At 35.0% G+C, this 19,705-nt stretch overlaps 1 protein-coding gene, 2 long non-coding RNA genes and 1 pseudogene across 4 annotated transcripts in view; 2 read left to right on the top strand and 2 right to left on the bottom strand.

The window, feature by feature from the left end:
* The window catches only part of LOC146466087 (uncharacterized), a 277,353-nt gene that overhangs the window by 123,707 nt on the left and 133,941 nt on the right, over positions 1-19,705 (top strand). The gene's annotated exons all lie outside the window — the stretch shown is intronic.
* The window catches only part of LOC146466091 (uncharacterized), a 65,343-nt gene that overhangs the window by 40,575 nt on the left and 5,063 nt on the right, over positions 1-19,705 (top strand). The window lies entirely within an intron of this gene.
* LOC146466095 (uncharacterized) overlaps positions 1-19,705 on the bottom strand; it is a 150,696-nt pseudogene that overhangs the window by 17,532 nt on the left and 113,459 nt on the right. The gene's annotated exons all lie outside the window — the stretch shown is intronic.
* On the bottom strand, positions 3,952-11,935 carry LOC146466096 (uncharacterized). The gene is made up of 7 exons (XM_085127870.1): positions 11,883-11,935; positions 8,163-8,293; positions 7,668-7,709; positions 6,572-6,634; positions 5,676-5,717; positions 5,007-5,048; positions 3,952-4,410 (listed from the first exon to the last, which is right to left on the bottom strand). Exons 2-7 carry the CDS (start codon positions 8,263-8,265, stop codon positions 4,307-4,309), a joined length of 396 nt encoding a protein of 131 aa, XP_084983996.1. The 5' UTR covers positions 8,266-8,293; positions 11,883-11,935; the 3' UTR covers positions 3,952-4,306.

The following is a 19,705-nucleotide window of genomic DNA, read 5'->3' on the forward strand; positions in this document are numbered from 1 at the left end:
AAGGTAAGATGCTTATCGAAAAATTCGCGTTTATATTAATGCAGGTAAACCTAACTTTTGAAAAATTCGCGTCGCGTTGTCAACGTACATTGTTAATTTCCTATAATAAGATAAGGCGTCGAAGAAGACGGTGATGAAATACGCCGAAAGTTGATCAAATATTGGTATTCGATCACTGAATTCGTTGAAAGTCTGCGTGGTGTACATCGGACGTTACAAACAGGGCTCAAACTTATGCGACGAACGACCAGAGAATCATGCTTAAATGGCCTTTGGGCCTGTCTTATACAGCAATTAATTGCATCATTAATCGCAGAGGTAAAAGTCAACCACTACTGCAAATTGCCTACATGTTTAGTCTTACTTTGGCCAGTTGTTGATTGACTGTTTATAATCATTTATTGTTGACTGATAACAGACTCTTTCGTCCATGCCCTTCAAAAAAGACGGTCGAAAATCTCGGGGCTAAACTGTTAATCAATATTAATTATACGCCTTAAAAATAGTTTATAATAGCTTTATTTAAAGGCCTAAAGGTTTTGGTAGCTACCAGATATTGTTACAGCGAGAGATCGAGAATAATGTCATTACGAGAAATCGTCTACTACAAAATTACAAAATAATATCTCTATCTTTTCCTATCCAACCATTACGTAATGGCAACAGCCTTAGGTCATAACAGGTAACAATAACAATCCTTCTTTTTTAGCTGAAAAATATTCCCAAATCATAAAACAACAGTAATCAAATTGCCCTTACCTTCACATGTCTCACCAGCGAATGGGCTCTTGCACTGGCAGCTGTAGCCTCCCCCTGGCTTATTAGAGCAGGTTCCTCCGTTTAAGCATGGACTTGAATGACATGGTACATTTTCTGCAAGGTAACGTTTAAAATACTACATTTCCAGCCTTCAAAGAGAACAAATTTTACATGAACAAACAAACCAAGAAGATAATAAAACAAGTGCTGCGATATTATAATCCTCAGGCCGGCAGGTTTTAATAAGCAAAGCTAAATTCTTTTTGATAGCATATTTTCATCATTAATGTGCGCATTGTCCGCTATCGATTGGAATCAGGCATGGCGCAGTGTTGACAGCACTCGCCTCCCACCAATGTGGGAAGGGTTAGATCCAAGTACTCGGCGTTACATGTGCGTTGAGTTTGTTGTTGTTTCTCGACTTTCTTCTATCAAAAGTCCATTTAGGGTGCTTGAACACAGTTTGCGCGCTCTTCACGAGCTCGGTGCATGACACTATTAAGCGCGCGCTACGGCTGTGGTAGGTAAATAAGACGTCGATAAGTTGATCCCTCAACTTAATATCAATGGCTCAAAAGTTTTGTCGTTAAAATAACTCAGTTTCTTGTTTCTGAACCTCTTATTTTTTCACCGATCAAAGAAAGCGAGTTAACGAATACCTAAGCCTTCTTGCATGCTTTTCATCTTTACTATGAAATCCTAATAAAAAGTCACACAGGCGCATTTGACCAAAACTCTGTGACTCGTTGTCTTAGTGGAAAGGAACTGTTTTCTAAGGAACCGAAATTTGACAAAAGAGTAGTTCTCTAAAAGTGTAACTCGCCTACAAACAAAAACCCAAATCTGACAGAGGGTATTTTGGCAAAACATTAAAGTGCAAAATAAATGAACAATAGATAAAAAATTATTAAATGAAAAAAATTCTAATGAGCACGTTTTCTAAAAAATTAAGGAAACCCATTATTTGAGTACCGTCAATAGCTTGGCGCGTTGCTATGGCAACGAATATACGAATACATTCCTTCTCGGTTAATCTTGCATCATGCTAATTTTGGGCACCTAGAAGGGCAGCTAGAAGTACATGTTTACTAAGACCTGTATACTAAAAAACTGTGTCCGGCCACCTTAATTGACTAGAAATTAACAAAGATAGAACCCCCACATGATCAAACAGTAGTTAAAACACTCAAATGATCTAAGACCATGAAAATAAACGTTAGAAAGTCGATTTTGATGAACGAGACAAAATTTTTAAAACAACCTGCCTTTCTAAATATAATGAAATGGTAAATTCAAAATCAATTGACACTCTCCAACCACAGCAAATTATTTCCACATAAATTTCTAAAAACTCGTAAGGTTTGGTGGCGCTTTGCTCAAATATTTAAAAATCCGAAATAATGATCATGTTTGCATTACGTCACGACTTTAGGTTACATTTAGTTATAGGCTAAATGTAGATGGTTCAATGAAGGTAAAAAAAAAAAAAAACACAAAGTATTTTTTAAATTTAGAAAAAAGGCACCATAGGCAAGAAACCATCTCCCAACTAAAGCAAGCGGATGAAAGTTTTGTGACTACAGACAAGGAAATATTACATCAATGCGAAGCTTTCTATAGGAATCTCTACCGTTCTAAAATAGGCACGTGTGGTGATGAGTATGATCACCTCTTTTTTGAAAACCCAATACACAAGAAATTAAACCAACACGAGCAAGGTATTTGTGAAGACCCCTTGACTAACGAGGAATGCCTGAAGGCATTAAAAGAAATGGAATGTACTAAAATGCCAGGCTCTGATGTCTTGCCGGCCGAATTTTACGGAACGATATCTCTGTACACCTTCGGAACTATGTCAACTATGCTTATCTTTGTGGGCAGCTGTCCGTGTCTCAAAAAATAGGCATTGTCAAACTAATCCCGAAAAAAGGCACTGAACCTTATTTTGTTAGAATTGGCGTCCAATTATTTGGTAAACTGCGATTATAAAATAGCTGCGAAGGCTATCGCCAACCGACTAAAACAAGTTCTCCCTAAGCTTATTAATAATAATCAAACTGGCATTCTTACAGGTAGATTTACTGGGGAAAACATTAGACTTAGTGATGCTACAATTAATTATATAGCCACCTAAAATATAACAGGATAACTGCTACTCCTTGATTTTGAAAAGGCTTTTGACACACTGGAATGGTCGTTAACCATTAACAACTGGATTAAACTGTTTTATAACGGCACAAAAAGTTGTATTTTACGCAATGGCTGGATCAGTGGCTTCTTCTAACTTAAAAGAGGGGTAAGACAAGGCTGCCCTCTTTCACCTTATTTATTCATTCTCTGTATGGAATTTCTAGCATAGAAAAATAGCGAGATCAAGGGAATAACAGTGAACGGACGTGAAATAAAAATCAATCAGTATGCTGATGATACCAGTTTTATTCCAGACGGTCACAAAAGATCTTTTGATACCTCTCTAAAGGTACTGGATATGTTTAGCGAAATATCTGGCCTCTGCTTAAACCGTAAAAAACCGAATGAAATGGTGCAAAAGGAGGTAGCGAAAATAAACTGTGCCCTGAAACCGAGTTGAAATGGATGAGAAATAAGGTTGAGACTCGTGATTTATCACTTCCATTGGTTATCGGTTTTAAGCCCCAGTTTTTGCAAGACAAAAATCATTATTTTCTATTTTTAGTCGCGAGATTCTACATTTGGACGCGTAGGACGCATGGCCAATGTCATAGAATAGAAGGCTTCAACCTTTTCCTCTCACATTACAATTTCAAAAGCTGTTAGTAAAAAAATATTATCTGTTGCAAGGAAGATCACGTGCGCATCACATATCTGAAATTATGTAACTACAAACAAATATGTAAATACCTTGTGAATTTAAATTTTACGTGCGTAGCGTTGTAATATGTGTAGTGCACTAACCGATGTAAGCTTTCTATTTTGTTAATAATGTATCGTTAGCATTCTATTTTTGAATAAAAAAATTAAAAAAGAAAGTTATAGGTTACGTTTAGTTAGATTGCCCGTAGACGAAACCTGAAACCCACGGTCTCAATGCGTGATGTTTTACTTTCTCTGAGATCACAGTTTATACCTCCACGGAATGACATACTCCGGTGAAGAACGTGTTTTGTTTTGTCTGTATTGTATTGTACTGTATTGTATTGAATTGTATTGATCATAAACGCAGCAGATAAATTTGCAAACAGTATTGCTTCGAGCGTTACCCTGCAAACATCTTACTGTGAAAACGTAATCTAAAAACGTCCCTCACAAAGTTTAGAGGTATCATTAACCCAGGATACTAAAAAATATGCAGTCTTTTAATGTTGTAAACAACCGCAATGTTCAACGGCAACCTTAATCGAAAACAAAAAGCTAAATCGGTTTTGCTTTAAGTGTATCACAAACAGGTGGGACAATGTACATTAAGCTTGTCATAAAATAAACTAACCATAAATTAACCATTAACTGAAAGTTTAAACATTCAGTTAATGAAATCGAGTTAAGTGCCTGTTTTCCCGTTTTCCCCGAATTACAGATTATGCGACTTAACCAGCGAGAACAGTAACGTACCAGCAAACTGATCCTGGAGTTGTTTCACTGTTTTATTCAGAGATTCAACGGCAGACTGGAGCCCTGCGAGATTAGAAAGGAGTATTAAACCTTAATAATAAACATTTTTGGCATAGGCTGTGAGAAAAGTTACACAACTCTTCGGTTTGATCTAAAAGAAGCAAGGGATGTCAAAAACAAATTAAAGTGATGTTTCAGTTCTCAACAATTATTGTCATTTGTAGCAGGACAAATGTGATTTCTGAAAATGGAAATAATCTTTCAATAAGCTAGAATGCTAACTTTCATGCCCAACGGTCTGAAGGTTTGAATACTTGACAAATCAGTATTTTTTGTACAGGGGCGACAAGGCCTAATAACATTTTTTAATTAATTTCTTGGTAAAAAAAAACGTTGCCGTATAACTGTTAGCAACAGGAAGATGATAATAGCAAGAGATTTTAGGCCAGTAGAGCACAACGGGGATATTTAATTAATGAATTAATGACAGTTCAACCTACCCTAAGGCGTTACCTCCAGAGGATCAATTTTACAAACTTGATTTGTATGGAAAAACATTTGAGCGTGATTGAATGGCTAGGGGGCAAAATTTGTGTCTTGTATTTTAGAATGGGGGTTTTCTAGGGAATGAATAAACCTGAATTGTAAAAGCAACCAACCTTGGTTTTCACTCTTCAGTTCATTCAATTCTTGGGTTTGAGCTAAAAGACGAAACGGATATCAAAAACATAAATCAATGAGATGTTTTAAATCATTTCCGTAATTGTGTAGACTGTTCCAAAATGTGTTTTAGCTATGCATTAAAACTCACGTAATAATAGGGCTTTTGCAACAATTGACCACTTCACCAATCATCGTATTTTGTTCCTGGACCAATATGGTCTCTCTAAATGGAAATACTATCTTTCAAAGAGCTAGAACACTAATTTTTCACAATCTGAGGGTTTGGACACTTCTGAAATCAACAGATTTTGTATTGAGGCGACAAGGCCTAATAACATTGCTCTACTTAGTTTCTTGATTTAAAAAAAGGCGTTGCCGTACAACTGTTAGCGATAGGAAGATCATCATAGCAAACGATTTTAGGCCAGAGGAGCACAACGGAAAGAATTAATTAATTACAGTTCAATCTACCCTGAATCCTTCCCTCCAGAGGATCAACCTTCACAAACTTGGCTTGTGTGCAAACGCATTTGAGCGTGACTGAAAGGTAAGGGTGCAAATTTTGTGCCTTGTATCTTAGAATGGGAGGTTTCCTGGCTAGGTTCTTTTGGAATGAAAAACGATTTCTATGGGATGAATAAACCTTAATTACAAAAGCAACCAACCTTGGTTTTCACTCTTCAGTTCATTCAATTCTTTGGTTTGAGCTAAAAGAAGAAAGGGATATCAAAAACATAAATCAATGAGATGTTTTTATTTCTTTCAATAATTGTGTAGACTGTACAAAAATGTGTTTTAGTTCCGCATTAAAACTCAAGTAATAGGGATTTTACAACAATTGGCCACTTCACCAATCATCGTATTTTGTTCCTGGACCAATATTGTCTCTAGAAACGGAAATACTGTCTTTCAACGAGCTAGAACGCTAATGTTCCACGATCTGAGGGTTTGGATACTTCAGAAATCTGTAGAATATGTATTGAGGCGATAAGGCCTAATAACATTTCTATACTTAGTTTCTTTATAAAAAAAAGCGTAGCCGTATAACTGTTAGCAACAAGAAGATCATCATAGCAAGAGATTTTAGGCCAGCAGAGCACAATGGGGAGATTTAATTAATAAAGACAGTTCAACCTACCCTGAAGCGTTTCCTCAAGAGGATCAATTTTACAAACTTGATTTGTGTGGTAAAGCATTTGAACGTGACTGAATGGCAAGTGTGAAAATTTTGTCTTGCATCTTAGATTAAGGGAGGGGGGGGGTGGGGTGGGGTTCAATGTTCGTTTGAAATGAAAAAAGATTTCTTTGGGATGAATTATCCTCAATTGCAAAAGTAGCCAACCTTGGTTATTACTCTTCAGTTCATTCAATTCTTCGGCTTTTTTGTATCACAAACGGGTGGGACAATGCACATTTAGCTTATCATAAAATAAACTACCCATTAACTGACCGTTAACTGAAAGTTTTAACATTCGGTTAATGAAATCAAGTTAAGTGCCCGTTTTCCCGTTTTTCCCGAATTACGCATTGTGCGACACAACCAGTGAGAATAGTAACGTACCAGCAAACTGATCCTGCTGTTGTGCCACTGTTTTCTTCAGAGTTTCAACGGCAGACTGGAGCTCTGAGAGATTAGAACGGAGTATTAAACCTTAACAATAAACATTTTAGGTATAGGCTGTGCGAAAAGTTACACAACTCTTCGGTTTGATCTAAAAGAAGAAAGGCATTTAAAAAACATAAATTGATGAGATGTTTTAGGTATCACCAATCATTGTAGTTTCTAGCCAGACAAATGTGATCTCTGGAATTGGAAATAATATCTTTTAATAAGCTAGAATGCTAATTTTGATGCCCAACGGTCAGCGGGTTTGAATACTTGAGAAATCAGTCAATTTTTGTATCGTGGTGATAAGGCGAAATAACAATTCTGTACTTAGTGCTCGATAAAAAAGCCCATGTTATATAACTGTTAGCAATAGGACTGAAGGCATCAGAGCAAGAGATCTAAGGGCGTTTTAGTGAAACATAGCCGATGAGCAGAGACTTGATGGCATTTTACAGACTTGATTTCTGTAGAAATTTATTTGAGCGTGACTGAATTGCAAGGGTGCGAATTTTCTGTCTTGTATCTTAGAATGGGGGGTTTTCTAGATTCGTTTAAAGTGGAAAAAAATCTTTGGGATGAATAAGCCTCATTTGCAAAAGCCACCAACCTCGGTTGTCACTCTTCAATTCTTTGGTTAGAGCTAAAAGAAAAAAAAATATCAAAAACATAAATCAATGAGATGTTTTAAATCCTTTCCGTAATTGAATTTTAGTTCCGCATTAAAACTCATCTAATAGGGCTCTTGCAACAATTGGCCGCTTCACCAATCATCGTATTTTGTTCCTGGACCAATATTATCTCTAGAAATGGAAATACTATCTTTCAACGAGCTAGAGCGCTAACTTTCCACGATCTGAGGGTTTGGATACTTCAGAAACCAGTAAATTTTCTATTGAGGCGAGAATGCCTAATAACATTCCTCTACCTAGTTTCTTGTCTTAAAAAGAGAGTTGCCGTATAACTGTTAGCAATAGAAAGATCATCATAGCAAGAGATTTTTGGCCAGTAGAGCACAACGGGAGATTTAATAAATGACAGTTCAACCTACCCTGAATCCCTTCCTCCAGAGGATCAATTTTGTTGTTGATAACTAAGACGTAAGAAAGGAAGAAAGAATCATTTCATTTAAATGTAAAAGTCTTAATAAATGAAGTGATGACTGTAGACACTGTGAACCACAGAACAAAACATTGTAAAATGTGCACAACCCTGAAAAAAAAATTCAGGTGGTGGGAGGTTGACCATAGTTGGCTACAAATGCGAGGCTGAGAATTTGAATAGGGGACTACCACAGAATAGATCCAGCTGGAAAGTCAGAACTCTGAACATTCGGTTTACAGGCGCGTGCATCTCACAATTCGCCACACTTCAACATCTGCTTAGTTTTAATATTTAACTCATTATGGGAATTAAATAAAATATGTTTCTAAAATCAGAGGAAGAGAACCAATCGACGATATGAAAGAATTAAAAAGAGGAAGAAAAAAGGTAACAAATTTGAAAACATTTCGTGGAAAGCTCTAGTTTGGCTGGTTTCACTCACATTTTGTACACATCTTAGAACACTTCTTAGCCCTTCTTGCGTCTGACGTAATAAGCATGAACGCCATCAGGACACTTACAATGAGAATATAGGTAGCCTTCATGATGAACTTCGTTATAACCCGTTCAGATCTATAAAAGTAAAACAGAACATTTGTAAGAAAGAAAATATTAAGTAAAACAGCCATATCTTGACTTGTAGTACCCCCTTTCCAGAGTAAAAAGATACTAATTTTAAGGCTTACTCGTCGACTCCTTCCAAAAGAATAAACAAATCAGTAGAAACAGAGAAGTAGGTACACTACATTAATTCTGACTCCAGAAAACTCTCACGAGATTTTTTCCCCGGGCTGTAGGCAGATTTCATTTGAGTTTCCTAACACCAAATCTAAAGTGACCACATTAGCCAATCACAGAAGACGTAAACACAACAACCAACCAATCAGAACTCGAAGCATTGCGTGCAAGCAGGTCGTGATTGGTTCTGGTTTTGCTTCTCATTGGCTAAGAAAGTGGTGCGAGTTTAATTTTGCTAACCATTCACAACACGTGGTGAAGCAAACGTTAATTACTACCGACACTCAATTGAAAAGCGCTGCAATCTAGGCTTTACTGTAACGGGGACTGATGAGGAATTGAGAGTGAGTACAGATATAGACTTGATAAAGAAAGAGACCAGATTGGGAAGTTTGATTAAAATTGAATTGAATAGGCTGCTTTACAACTCCAAACGTTTTGTTATATTCTTTATATTATTACTAAGAAGATCTGTCATGCGTTTACCAAAGCTAAGGGAAAAAATCCTTTCATTCATGCAGACATAATAAGTTTGGTAATGATTTAGAATCATCAGTTAAAAGAGGATCAACGAATTTAGCTTTCCTCACAAATTAGTTGTTTAAAAGTTGAACCAGAACCCAGAGAATGAAACTTCTGTTTCTTTAAATAATGTACGTGAACATTTTTTTACATCATATTTTCACCGTGGTTTGGCGTTATTTTGAATCTCTAGGGAAATTTCGTGGAGGTTTGGGAAGTCGTACGTCAAATGTTAGAACCTTTATAAATTTATACGTTTTTTCAGTCTTCAAAAGAAAAAAAATAATTAAGAACGCATTGAAGTTTTACGTAAATCAGCAAATCAGCGGGGGTAAATTATAAAAAAAAAGATATATCTAACTTACGGCTGGTGAGCATAACATCTTTTTAAAGAAGAATTGAAATTAATAGCAACAGCTCGAGTTCATCACAGGCGCAATTAAATAAGCCACTCCTCTTTAAGTTTTAACAATTCCTGCTGGTGGCTTAGACGATTCCACACTGCTAACCGCCGAGATCACGGTCTCAAAAAATGACACCACCCGATTGCACTTTGTTGTTCAACAACTCGGATACAGCACGGTTTATAAATTATTCCAACGAGTAATTTCTTCAAAATAATATATATATATTGTGGTTCAGAACCTTTTATTAGTTGAAAAAGTTTCAAATCAGTTTGATTTTTAATTCCCTTGTGAAAGTCAAAAGCACGCAAATGATGCGCGTACAGCTTCCAGGTTGTTACAAATCTCGCTTTTTTGCAAGCCAAGAGGGAATTTTCACGATTTAAAAAGTAAAAGAATGAGTTAAAAGAAGATAAACGAATTCAACGAATTCAGCTTACCACAAAGAATTGCAAAACAGTTAAAAAACAGAGAATTTTTTTTTCTACACGCGGGACCTTTCTTCCATGAAATTCTTCGCCATTTTGGTGCATTTTTAATAACAGTCTCAGCGCTGTATCATTATTGATCACGCCACGAGTTGAAACTTTTTTAGCAATCTAAATTCACTGCTTATTTTTCCGCTTTCTAATTTCCTTTGCCACCTCATCTCCAATTCGTTAGCTTTTGTCGCTAAAATACTTAATGCATTTATTCACATTGAGAAATTTGTGAGGTTTTTGGACAAAATTCTAATGGCAAATGAACACCTTTTGAGACCTTATCGAAAAATAAATTATTGCACATGTAGACAGAGCAGTGTCGCACTATTCTGACAAACCACGAGCTGGGACTCGCTCCTGTATAAGGATTTGGGTTTCTTCAATGTTCTCTTTAGCCTCCGTCAGAGTTGCGATTTCTGTAGGTTCCTCTTGAACTGAAGACGAGAAAACTAAATGGTCTATTTATTTATGACAAATAATAGCCACAGTTTCTATAACAGAAATTCAATCTCAAAACGTTCTCTCCTGCGCTCTATTGTTACAAACAAACGTAATTACCAAGCCTGTTAGAATAGCATTGATTACACAAAGAAACGGAAATATTGAAGCTTTAAAACCCCAGTTTTATGCCCTTCATTTGACGGACAAATTTTAAGGTTTCCATACTTAAGAAAAACTTGTTTTTTTTTTTCACAACTTATCATTTGGCTCTGTAGCTATACACAAATCATGATTTAAAAGGGGATAAACGAATTCAACTTCCATAAAATATTAATTGTAAAGCAGCCGAAAGTACGTTACTCTTGTGTGTGTATTAAAAAAGCTCAGAGAATGAAAAATTTATTTTCCGCAAGTAAAACACTTCCTTGAATAATTTTTTGACAACTCTGGTGTATCTTCACTCACAATCTCCGCGCTCTATAATCAAAATAAATCGCGCCAAAACTTGAAGTTTAGAACAATACGAAATCGACGTTGTTTTTTTTTTTGGCATATCTTATTTACTTTGCGCTTTTCGGCTTCTAAATAATCTCCAGTTTGTTAGCTGTTGTCGCTAAAGTATTCAAATGCCTTTCATTTTTGGTTTAGAAATTTGTGATGTTGCTGGGAAGCTAGCACAGACTCTAACGGGGAATTAATTAATATCTTCTGAAGCATTATTGCAAAATGAAGCATTGCCCTTGTAGACAGGGAAAAGAGTTTGTAGACTTCTTTAATATCCTCTTAAGCTTCCGTCAAAGCTGCGATTTCAGTAGGCTCCTCTTGAACTAAAGACGCAAGAACTAAATGTTCTATCCATTTATGACAAATAACAGCCATAGTTTCTATTATAGAAATTCACTCTAAATCTCCCGCCTTTTATTATTAAAAACAAACGCAATTACCGAACCTGTTTAAATAGCATTAATTACACAAAGAAAGGGAAATATTAAAGCTTTACAAGCCCAGTTTTATGCCTTCTTTTTCACCAAAAAATTATTTTATACCGTTTCCAAAGTCAATGAAAGCTTACGTTTTATATCGAATCCTTTTGTTCAGTAGCTACACACGATTTAAAATTGAATAAACGAATTCAGCTTTCCTAAAATGTTAATTGCAAAGCATTCAGCCGAAAATTTGTTACTCTGGTGTGCATAAAGAAACAGAGAATGGAAGCTTTGGTTTACGCAAGTAAAAACATTTCTTAGTTAAATTATTCCCTAGTGGCCGATGAATCTTCTTTCAGAACATCAACGCGCTACCCTCAACATCTAGTTGAAGTTTAGAGTTCTATTAATTCGTTAGTTGTTTCTCAAAATCTAATTTTGTTTGAGTCCTTTACTTCTGTTAGCTGTTATTGTTAAAATACTAAAATTCCTTTATTTAGGTTTAGAAATTTGAGTCTCGTTTTTGGAAAGGTATGGCAAACTCTGGCGGGAAATTAATGGGAATACCCTCTAAGACATTATCACCAAATAAATCATTGGGCTTGTAAACAATACTCTGAAAAATAAACAAAATTCCACTGGGACTTACTTCTGGATGGAGAATTCGAGTTTCTTCAATTTCCGAGACAGTTGCCACGCGGTAGTCTCTCGTTCAACTGAAAAGCGGTAACTGACGAAAGCTTATATTCTTGTGTGCCCGTTGATAAACATCAATTTGAAAATACATTTTCAATCTAAACAGCGTTCCTTCAGGCGCCTCATTTTTACAAAAGAACACAATCTAAAGTAATAATACCATTGCCAATTACGCAATGTAATTAAATCGTGCAAAGATCTGTCACTCATCAAACGCCTCCACAACACGTTGGCAATTAAGAAAAGTCTGAAATCTATTCAGACTGATGATTTGATTTAAGATGTTATTTTATATTTAAGTCTTGCAATGCCAAAAAAGCAAAACCAAAACAAGAAACAAATCACACAGATAGACAGAAGAAAGAAAGAAAAAAACTATCAGGGGAAACAATACTCAAATTTAACTTCAACCAAATCTATAGGAACCGTCGAAGCCACTAGCAATCAAAATACTATGTATTTGCATTTGCTTATTTATACTAGGAAAATAGGAATCTGGTGTGTGCTGAGAAGAACCTTTCTTTTTTCAAGAATAGTTTATTGTAATGTAATAAGGAACAGTAACTGTAATACACATTACAAAAGAAAATTATAAACAAACGGGGAAAAAAGTTAACAGTATATACAGTGTCAGTTTTATTCCCTCATTAATTAGTGGTTTTCAGTGTTGCTGCTATTTCAGATTTTTTTGTATGAGGATTAGAAAGCTGACGGGCCGAAAAATTTGCTTTCCGTTCCAGAAGTAATCTTTCTCAGCAATCTTAATTCACTGCTTATTTTTCTGCATTCTACTGGAATTTCTTTGCTACCTCATCTCCAATTTGTTAGCTGTTCTCGCTAAAATAATTGAATGTATTTATTCACATCCAGAAATTTGTGAGGAGGTTGGACATATAGCTTCAATTCTAACGGAAAATGAACACCTTCTGAAAACTTATCGCCAACTAACTCACAGCGCATTTTAAAGAGACAAGGCAGTGTCTCACTATTCAGATAATCCACGAGCGGAGACTTTCCTCTGTATGAAGATTCGAATTTTTTTTTATATTCTCTTTAGCTGTTATCAAGGAGTTGTGATTTCCATAGGCTCCTCTTGAACTGAAGACGGGTGAGTTTGAAGTTCTATTCATTTATTAAAAGTAATACTAAAGCTTTTTTAACATAAATTCAATCTCAATACGTTTTCCCTGTGCTCTATTGTTACAAACAAACGCAATTACCAAACCCATTTAAATAGCATATTAAAGCTTTACAAGGAAAGTTTTTTTGCCTTTTAATTTACCAACAAATTCTTTTATACCGTTTCCAAAGATAAGGAAAGCTTTCGTCTTTCATATCAAATAATTTTGCTCAATAGGTACGAACGATTTAAAATAGAATAGACGAATTCAGCTTCCCTCAAAAGATTAATTGTAATGAATGCAGTCGGAGATTTGTTACTCTGGTGTGTATTACGAAACAGAGAATGAAAGCTTTGTTTTTCGCAAGTAAAACAATTTCTTAGTTAATTTTTCATTAGTTTGCCGATGCATTTTATTCAGAATCTTAACGCGCTAACATCATAAAAAATCGCACCCAAAGTTGAGGTTTAGAGTTCTATTAATTCGTTGGTTGCTTTTTCGATATCTATTTTGTTTGAGTCCTTTACTTCTGTTAGCTGTTATTGCTAAAATACTAAAATTCCTTTATTCAGGTTTAAAATTTGAGTCTCGTTTTTGAAAAGGTATACGGCAAACTCTGGCGGGAAATTAACGAATATCTTCTAAGATATCATCGACAAATAAATCATTAGGCTTGTAAACAACACTCTGAAAAATAAAGAAATTTAACTGGGACTTACTTCTGGATGGAGAATTCGAGTTTCTTCAATTTCCGAGACAGTTGCAACACTATAGTCTCTCGTTGAACTGAAAAGCGGTAACTGACGAAAGCTTATATTCCTCTTTTCATTATGTACCCGTTGACACGCATCAATTCGAAAATACATTTTCAATCTGAACAGCGTTCCTTCAGGCGCTTCATTTTTACAAAAGAACACAATCTAAAGTAATAATACCATTGCCAATTACGCAATGTAATTAAATCGTGCAAAGATGTGTCACTCATCAAACGCTTCCACGACACGTTGGCAATTAAGGAAAGTCTGAAATCTACTCAGACTGATGATTTGATTTAAGACGTTATTTTATATTTAAGTCTTGCAATGCCAAAAAAGCAAAACCAAACGAAGCAACATATCTCACAGATAGACAATTTTTTTTTTATGAGGATTACAAGGTTTTGGAGACGAAAAAATTTGCCTTCCGTTCCAGAAGTATACTTTTTCAACAATGTTAGCTCACTTCTTATTTTTCCGCATTTTACTGAAATTTCTTTACGACTTCTTCTTCAATTTGTTAGCTGTTCTCGCTAAAATAATTGAATGTATTTATTCACATCTAGAAATTTGTGAACTTGTTGGACATATAGGTTAAATTCGTACCGGAAATGAACACCTTCTGAAAACGTATCGCCGAATAACTCCCTGCGCATTTTAAAGAGACAAAGCAGTGTCTCACTATTTAGATAATCCACGAGCTGGGACTTTCCTCTGCATGAAGATTTGAATTTTTTTGATATTCTCTTCAGCATTTATGAGAGCTGTGATTTCTTTAGGCTGATCTTGAACTGTCTCAAGACGGGTGAATTTAAAGTTCTATTGATTTGTTAAAAGTAATAGTCAAAGCTTTTGTAACATAAATTCAACCTAAATACGTTTTCCCCTGTGCTCTAATGTTACAAACAAATGCAATTACCAAACCTTTTTAAATAGCATTGATTACACAAAGAGAGGGAAATATTAAAGCTTTACAAGGAAAGTTTTTTGCCTTTTAATTTACCAACAAATTCTTTTTTATACCGTTTCCAAAGACAAGGAAAGCTTTCGTCTTCGATATCGAATAATCATTGCTTAGTAGCTACGCACGATTTAGAATAGAATAAACGAATTCAGCTTCCCTCAAAATATTAATTGTAAAGAATGCAGTCGGGATTTGTTACTCTGGTGTGTATTACGAGACAGAGAATGAAAGCTTTGTTTTTCGCAAGTAAAACAATTTCTTAGTTAATTTTTCATTAGTTTGCCGATGCATTTTATTCAGAATCTTAACGCGCTAACATCATAAAAAGTCGCGCCCAAAGTTGAGGTTTAGAGTTCTATTAATTCTTTGGTTGCTTTTTCGATATCTATTTTGTTTGAGTCCTTTACTTCTGTTAGCTGTTATTGCTAAAATACTAAAATTCCTTTATTCAGGTTTAAAATTTGAGTCTCGTTTTTGGAAAGGTATACGGCAAACTCTGGCGGGAAATTAATGAATACCTTCTAAGATATCATCGACAAATAAATCATTAGGCTTGTAAACAACACTCTGAAAAATAAAGAAATTTAACTGGGACTTACTTCTGGATGGAGAATTCGAGTTTCTTCAATTTCCGAGACAGTTGCAACACTGTAGTCTCTCGTTGAACTGAAAGGCGGTAACTGACGAAAGCTTATATTCTTCTATTCATTATGTACCCGTTGACACGCATCAATTCGAAAATACATTTTCAATCTAAACAGCGTTCCTTCAGGCGCCTCATTTTTACAAAAGAACACAATCTAAAGTAATAATACCATTGCCAATTACGCAATGTAATTAAATCGTGCAAAGATGTGTCACTCATCAAACGCCTCCACGACACGTTGGCAATTAAGAAAAGTCTGAAATCTATTCAGACTGATGATTTGATTTAAGATGTTATTTTATATTTAAGTCTTGCAATGCCAAAAAAGCAAAACCAAACTAAGCAACATATCTCACAGATAGACAAATTTTTTTATGAGGATTACAAGGTTTTGGAGACGAAAAAATTTGCTTTCCTTTCCAGAAGTATACTTTTTCAGCAATCTTAGCTCACTTCCTTTTTTTCCGCATTCTACTAAAATTTCTTTGCGACTTCTTCTTCAATTTGTTAGCTGTTCTCGCTAAAATAATTGAATGTATTTATTCACATCTAGAAATTTGTGAACTTGTTGGACATATAGGTTAAATTCGTACGGGAAATGAACACCTTCTGAGAACGTATCGCCAAATAACTCCCTGCGCATTTTAAAAAGACAAAGCAGTGTCTCACTATTTAGATAATCCACGAGCTGGGACTTTCCTCTGCATGAAGATTTGAATTTTTTTGATATTATCTTTTCAGCATTTATGAGAGCTGTGATTTCCTTAGGCTGATCTTGAACTGTCTCAAGACGGGTGAATTTAAAGTTCTATTGATTTGTTAAAAGTAATAGTCAAAGCTTTTGTAACATAAATTCAATCTAAATACGTTTTCCCCTGTGCTCTATTGTTACAAACAGACGCAATTACCAAACCTTTTTAAATAGCATTGATTATACAAAGAAAGGGAAATATTAAAGCTTTACAATGAAAATTTTTTGCCTTTTAATTTACCAACACCTTCTTTTATACCGTTTCCAAAGACAAGGAAAGCTTTCGTCTTCCATATCGAATAATTATTGCTTAGTAACTACGTACGATTTAGAATAGAATAAACGAATTCAGCTTCCCTCAAAAAATTAATTGCAAAGAATGCAGTCGGGATTTGTTAGTCTGGTGTGTATTACGAGACAGAGAATGAAAGCTTTGTTTTTCGCAAGTTAAACAATTTCTTAGTTAATTTTTCATTAGTTTGCCGATGCATTTTATTCAGAATCTTAACGCGCTAACATCATAAAATTATCGCGCCCAAAGTTGAGGTTTAGAGTTCTATTAATTCGTTGGTTGCTTTTTCGATATCTATTTTGTTTGAGTCCTTTACTTCTGTTAGCTGTTATTGCTAAAATACTAAAATTCCTTTATTTAGGTTTAAAATTTGAGTCTCGTTTTTGGAAAGGTATACGGCAAACTCTGGCGGGAAATTAATGAATATCTTCTAAGATATCATCAACAAATAAATCATTAGGCTTGTAAAACAACAATCTGAAAAATAAAGAAATTTAACTGGGACTTACTTCTGGATGGAGAATTCGAGTTTCTTCAATTTCCGAGACAGTTGCGACACTGTAGTCTCTCGTTGAACTGAAAAGCGGTAACTGACGAAAGCTTATATTCCTCTATTCATTATGTACCCGTTGACACGCATCAATTCGAAAATACAATTTAAATCTGAACTGCGTTCCTTCAGGCGCTTCATTTTTACAAAAGAACACAATCTAAAGTAATAAAAATATTATTGCCAATTACGCAATGTAATTAAATCGTGCAAAGATCTGTCACTCATCAAACGCCTCCACGACACGTTGGCTATTAAGGAAAGTCTGAAATCTACTCAGACTAATGATTTGATTTAAGATGTTATTTTATATTTAAGTCTTGCAATGCCAAAAAAGCAAAACCAATCAAAGCAACATATCACACAGATAGACAATTTTTTTTATGAGGATTACAAGGTTTTGGAGACGAAAAAATTGGCTTTCCGTTCCAGAAGTATACCTCTTCAGCAATCTTAGGTTACTTCTTATTTTTCTGCATTCTACTGAAATTTCTTTGCGACTTCTTTTTCAATTTGTTAGCTGTTCTCACTAAAAAAATTGAATGTATTTATTCACATCTAGAAATTTGTGAACTTGTTGGACATATAGGTTAAATTCGTACGGGAAATGAACACCTTCTGAGAACGTATCGCCAAATAACTCCCTGCGCATTTTAAAGAGACAAATCAGTGTCTCACTATTTAGATAATCCACGAGCTGGGACTTTCCTCTGCATGAATATTTGAATTTTTTTGATATTCTCTTCAGCTTTTATGAGAGCTGTGATTTCTTTAGGCTGATCTTGATCTGTCTCAAGACGAGTGAATTTAAAGTGCTATTGATTTATTAAAAGTAATAGTCAAAGCTTTTGTAACGTAAATTCAATTTAAATACGTTTTCTCCTGTGCTCTATTGTTACAAGCATACGCAATTACCAAACTTATATAAATAGCAGTGATTACACAAAGAAAGGGAAATATTAAAGCTTTACAAGGAAAGTTTTTTGCCTTTTAATTTACCAACAACTTCTTTTATACCGTTTCCAAAGACAGGGAAAGCTTTCGTCTTCCATATCGAATATTTTTTCTCAGTAGCTACGCACGATTGAAAGTAGAATAAACGAATTCAGCTTCCCTCAAAATATTAATTGTAAAGAATGCAGTCGGAGAATTGTTACTGTGGTGTGTTTCACCAAACAGAGAATGGAAGGTTTGTTTTTCGCAAGTAAAACAATTTCTTAGTTAATTTGACATTAATTTGCCGATGCATTTTTATTCAAAATCTCCACGCTCTACCATCATAATAAATCGCGCCCAAAGTTGAAGTTTAGAGTTCTATTAATTCGTTGGTTGTTTGTTTGATATCTGATTTTGTTTGAGTCCTTTACTTCTGTTAGCTGTTATTGCTAAAATACTAAAATTCCTTTATTCAGGTTTAAAATTTGAGTCTCGTTTTTGGAAAGGTATACGGCAAAGTCTGGTGGGGAATTAATGAATACCTTCTAAGACATTATCGCCAAATAAATCATTAGGCTTGTAAACAATACTCTGAAAAATTAAGAAATTTAACTGGGACTTACCTCTGGATGGAGAATTCGAGTTTCTTCAATTTCCGAGACAGTTGTGACGCGTTAGTCTCTTGTTGAACTAAAAAGCGGTAACTGACGAAAGCTTATATTCTTCTATTCATTATGTACCCGTTGATACGCATCAATTCGAAAACACATTTTCAATCTAAACAGCGTTCCTTCAGGCGCCTCATTTTTACAAAAGAACACAAACTCAAGTAATAATTCCCGGCCAATTACGCAATGTAATTAAATCGTGCAAAGATCTGTCACTCATCAAACGCCTCCACAACAGGTTGGCAATTAAGAAAAGTCTGAAATCTATTCAGACTGAAAGTTTGATTTAAGATGTTACTTTATATTTAAGTCTTGCAATGCCAAAAAAGCAAAACCAAAACAAGAAACAAATCACACAAATAGACAGAAGAACGAAAGAAGCAAATATCAGGGAAAACAGTACTCCAATCCTATTTCTACCAAATCTGTGGGAACCGTGGAAGCCACTAACAATCAAAATGCTATCTATTTCAATTCACTTATTTATCCCAGGAAAATATGAGTCTGCTATTTGCTGCATAAAAACTTTTTTCAAGAACAGTATATTGTAATGCAATATGCAGTAACTGGCATACACATTAGAAAATAAAATAGTGACTCACAAATAGGGAAAAATATTTGTAGTGTATTCAGTGTCAGTCTTATTCTTTTATTGATTAGTGGTTTTTAGTGTTACAGGTAATAAGAATTGATTCTATGAGGTTTACCATGTTCACGTTTAACATGCTGAGCATGTTAAACGTTAACATGAGGTTCCGTTTAATATGTTCACATGCATGTTCACGTTCTCGTTCAACATGAGGTTTAACATGTTCAATTTCCTTTCCGTTCTAGAGGAAATAAATTTACTTGGTTTGTAAGAGAATCAGTTAAAAGAGGATATGCGAGCTCAGCTTGCCGTAAAAATTATATAACAGTTGAAACGCAGAGAAGGAAATTATATTCTGCGCGCGGGACGTTTATTTCGCGAAATTGTTCATCATGATGGTTCATTTTCACCGCCAATCTCTGCTCTGCCGTATTATGATCGGTCACGCCACAAATTTACACGTTCTTAGCAATCTAAATTTACTTCTTATTTTCCCGCTTTCTA

Source organism: Pavona decussata, unplaced genomic scaffold, assembly GCF_977016875.1.
Source record: "Pavona decussata unplaced genomic scaffold, jaPavDecu1.1 SCAFFOLD_154, whole genome shotgun sequence".
Lineage (NCBI taxonomy): Eukaryota > Metazoa > Cnidaria > Anthozoa > Scleractinia > Agariciidae > Pavona > Pavona decussata.

What these genes read in the sequence shown, in the direction of transcription:
- LOC146466096 (XM_085127870.1), bottom strand. Translation starts at nt 8,265, where the DNA reads ATGAAGGCTACCTATATTCTCATTGTAAGTGTCCTGATGGCGTTCATG. An exon ending in TTCTAAGATGTGTACAAAAT is followed by an intron (nt 7,710 to 8,162) that starts GTGAGTGAAACC and finishes CTTACGTCTTAG; the next exon opens with TTATCAACAACAAAATTGAT. An exon ending in ACTGAAGAGTGAAAACCAAG is followed by an intron (nt 5,049 to 5,675) that starts GTTGGTTGCTTT and finishes TTCGTCTTTTAG; the next exon opens with CTCAAACCCAAGAATTGAAT.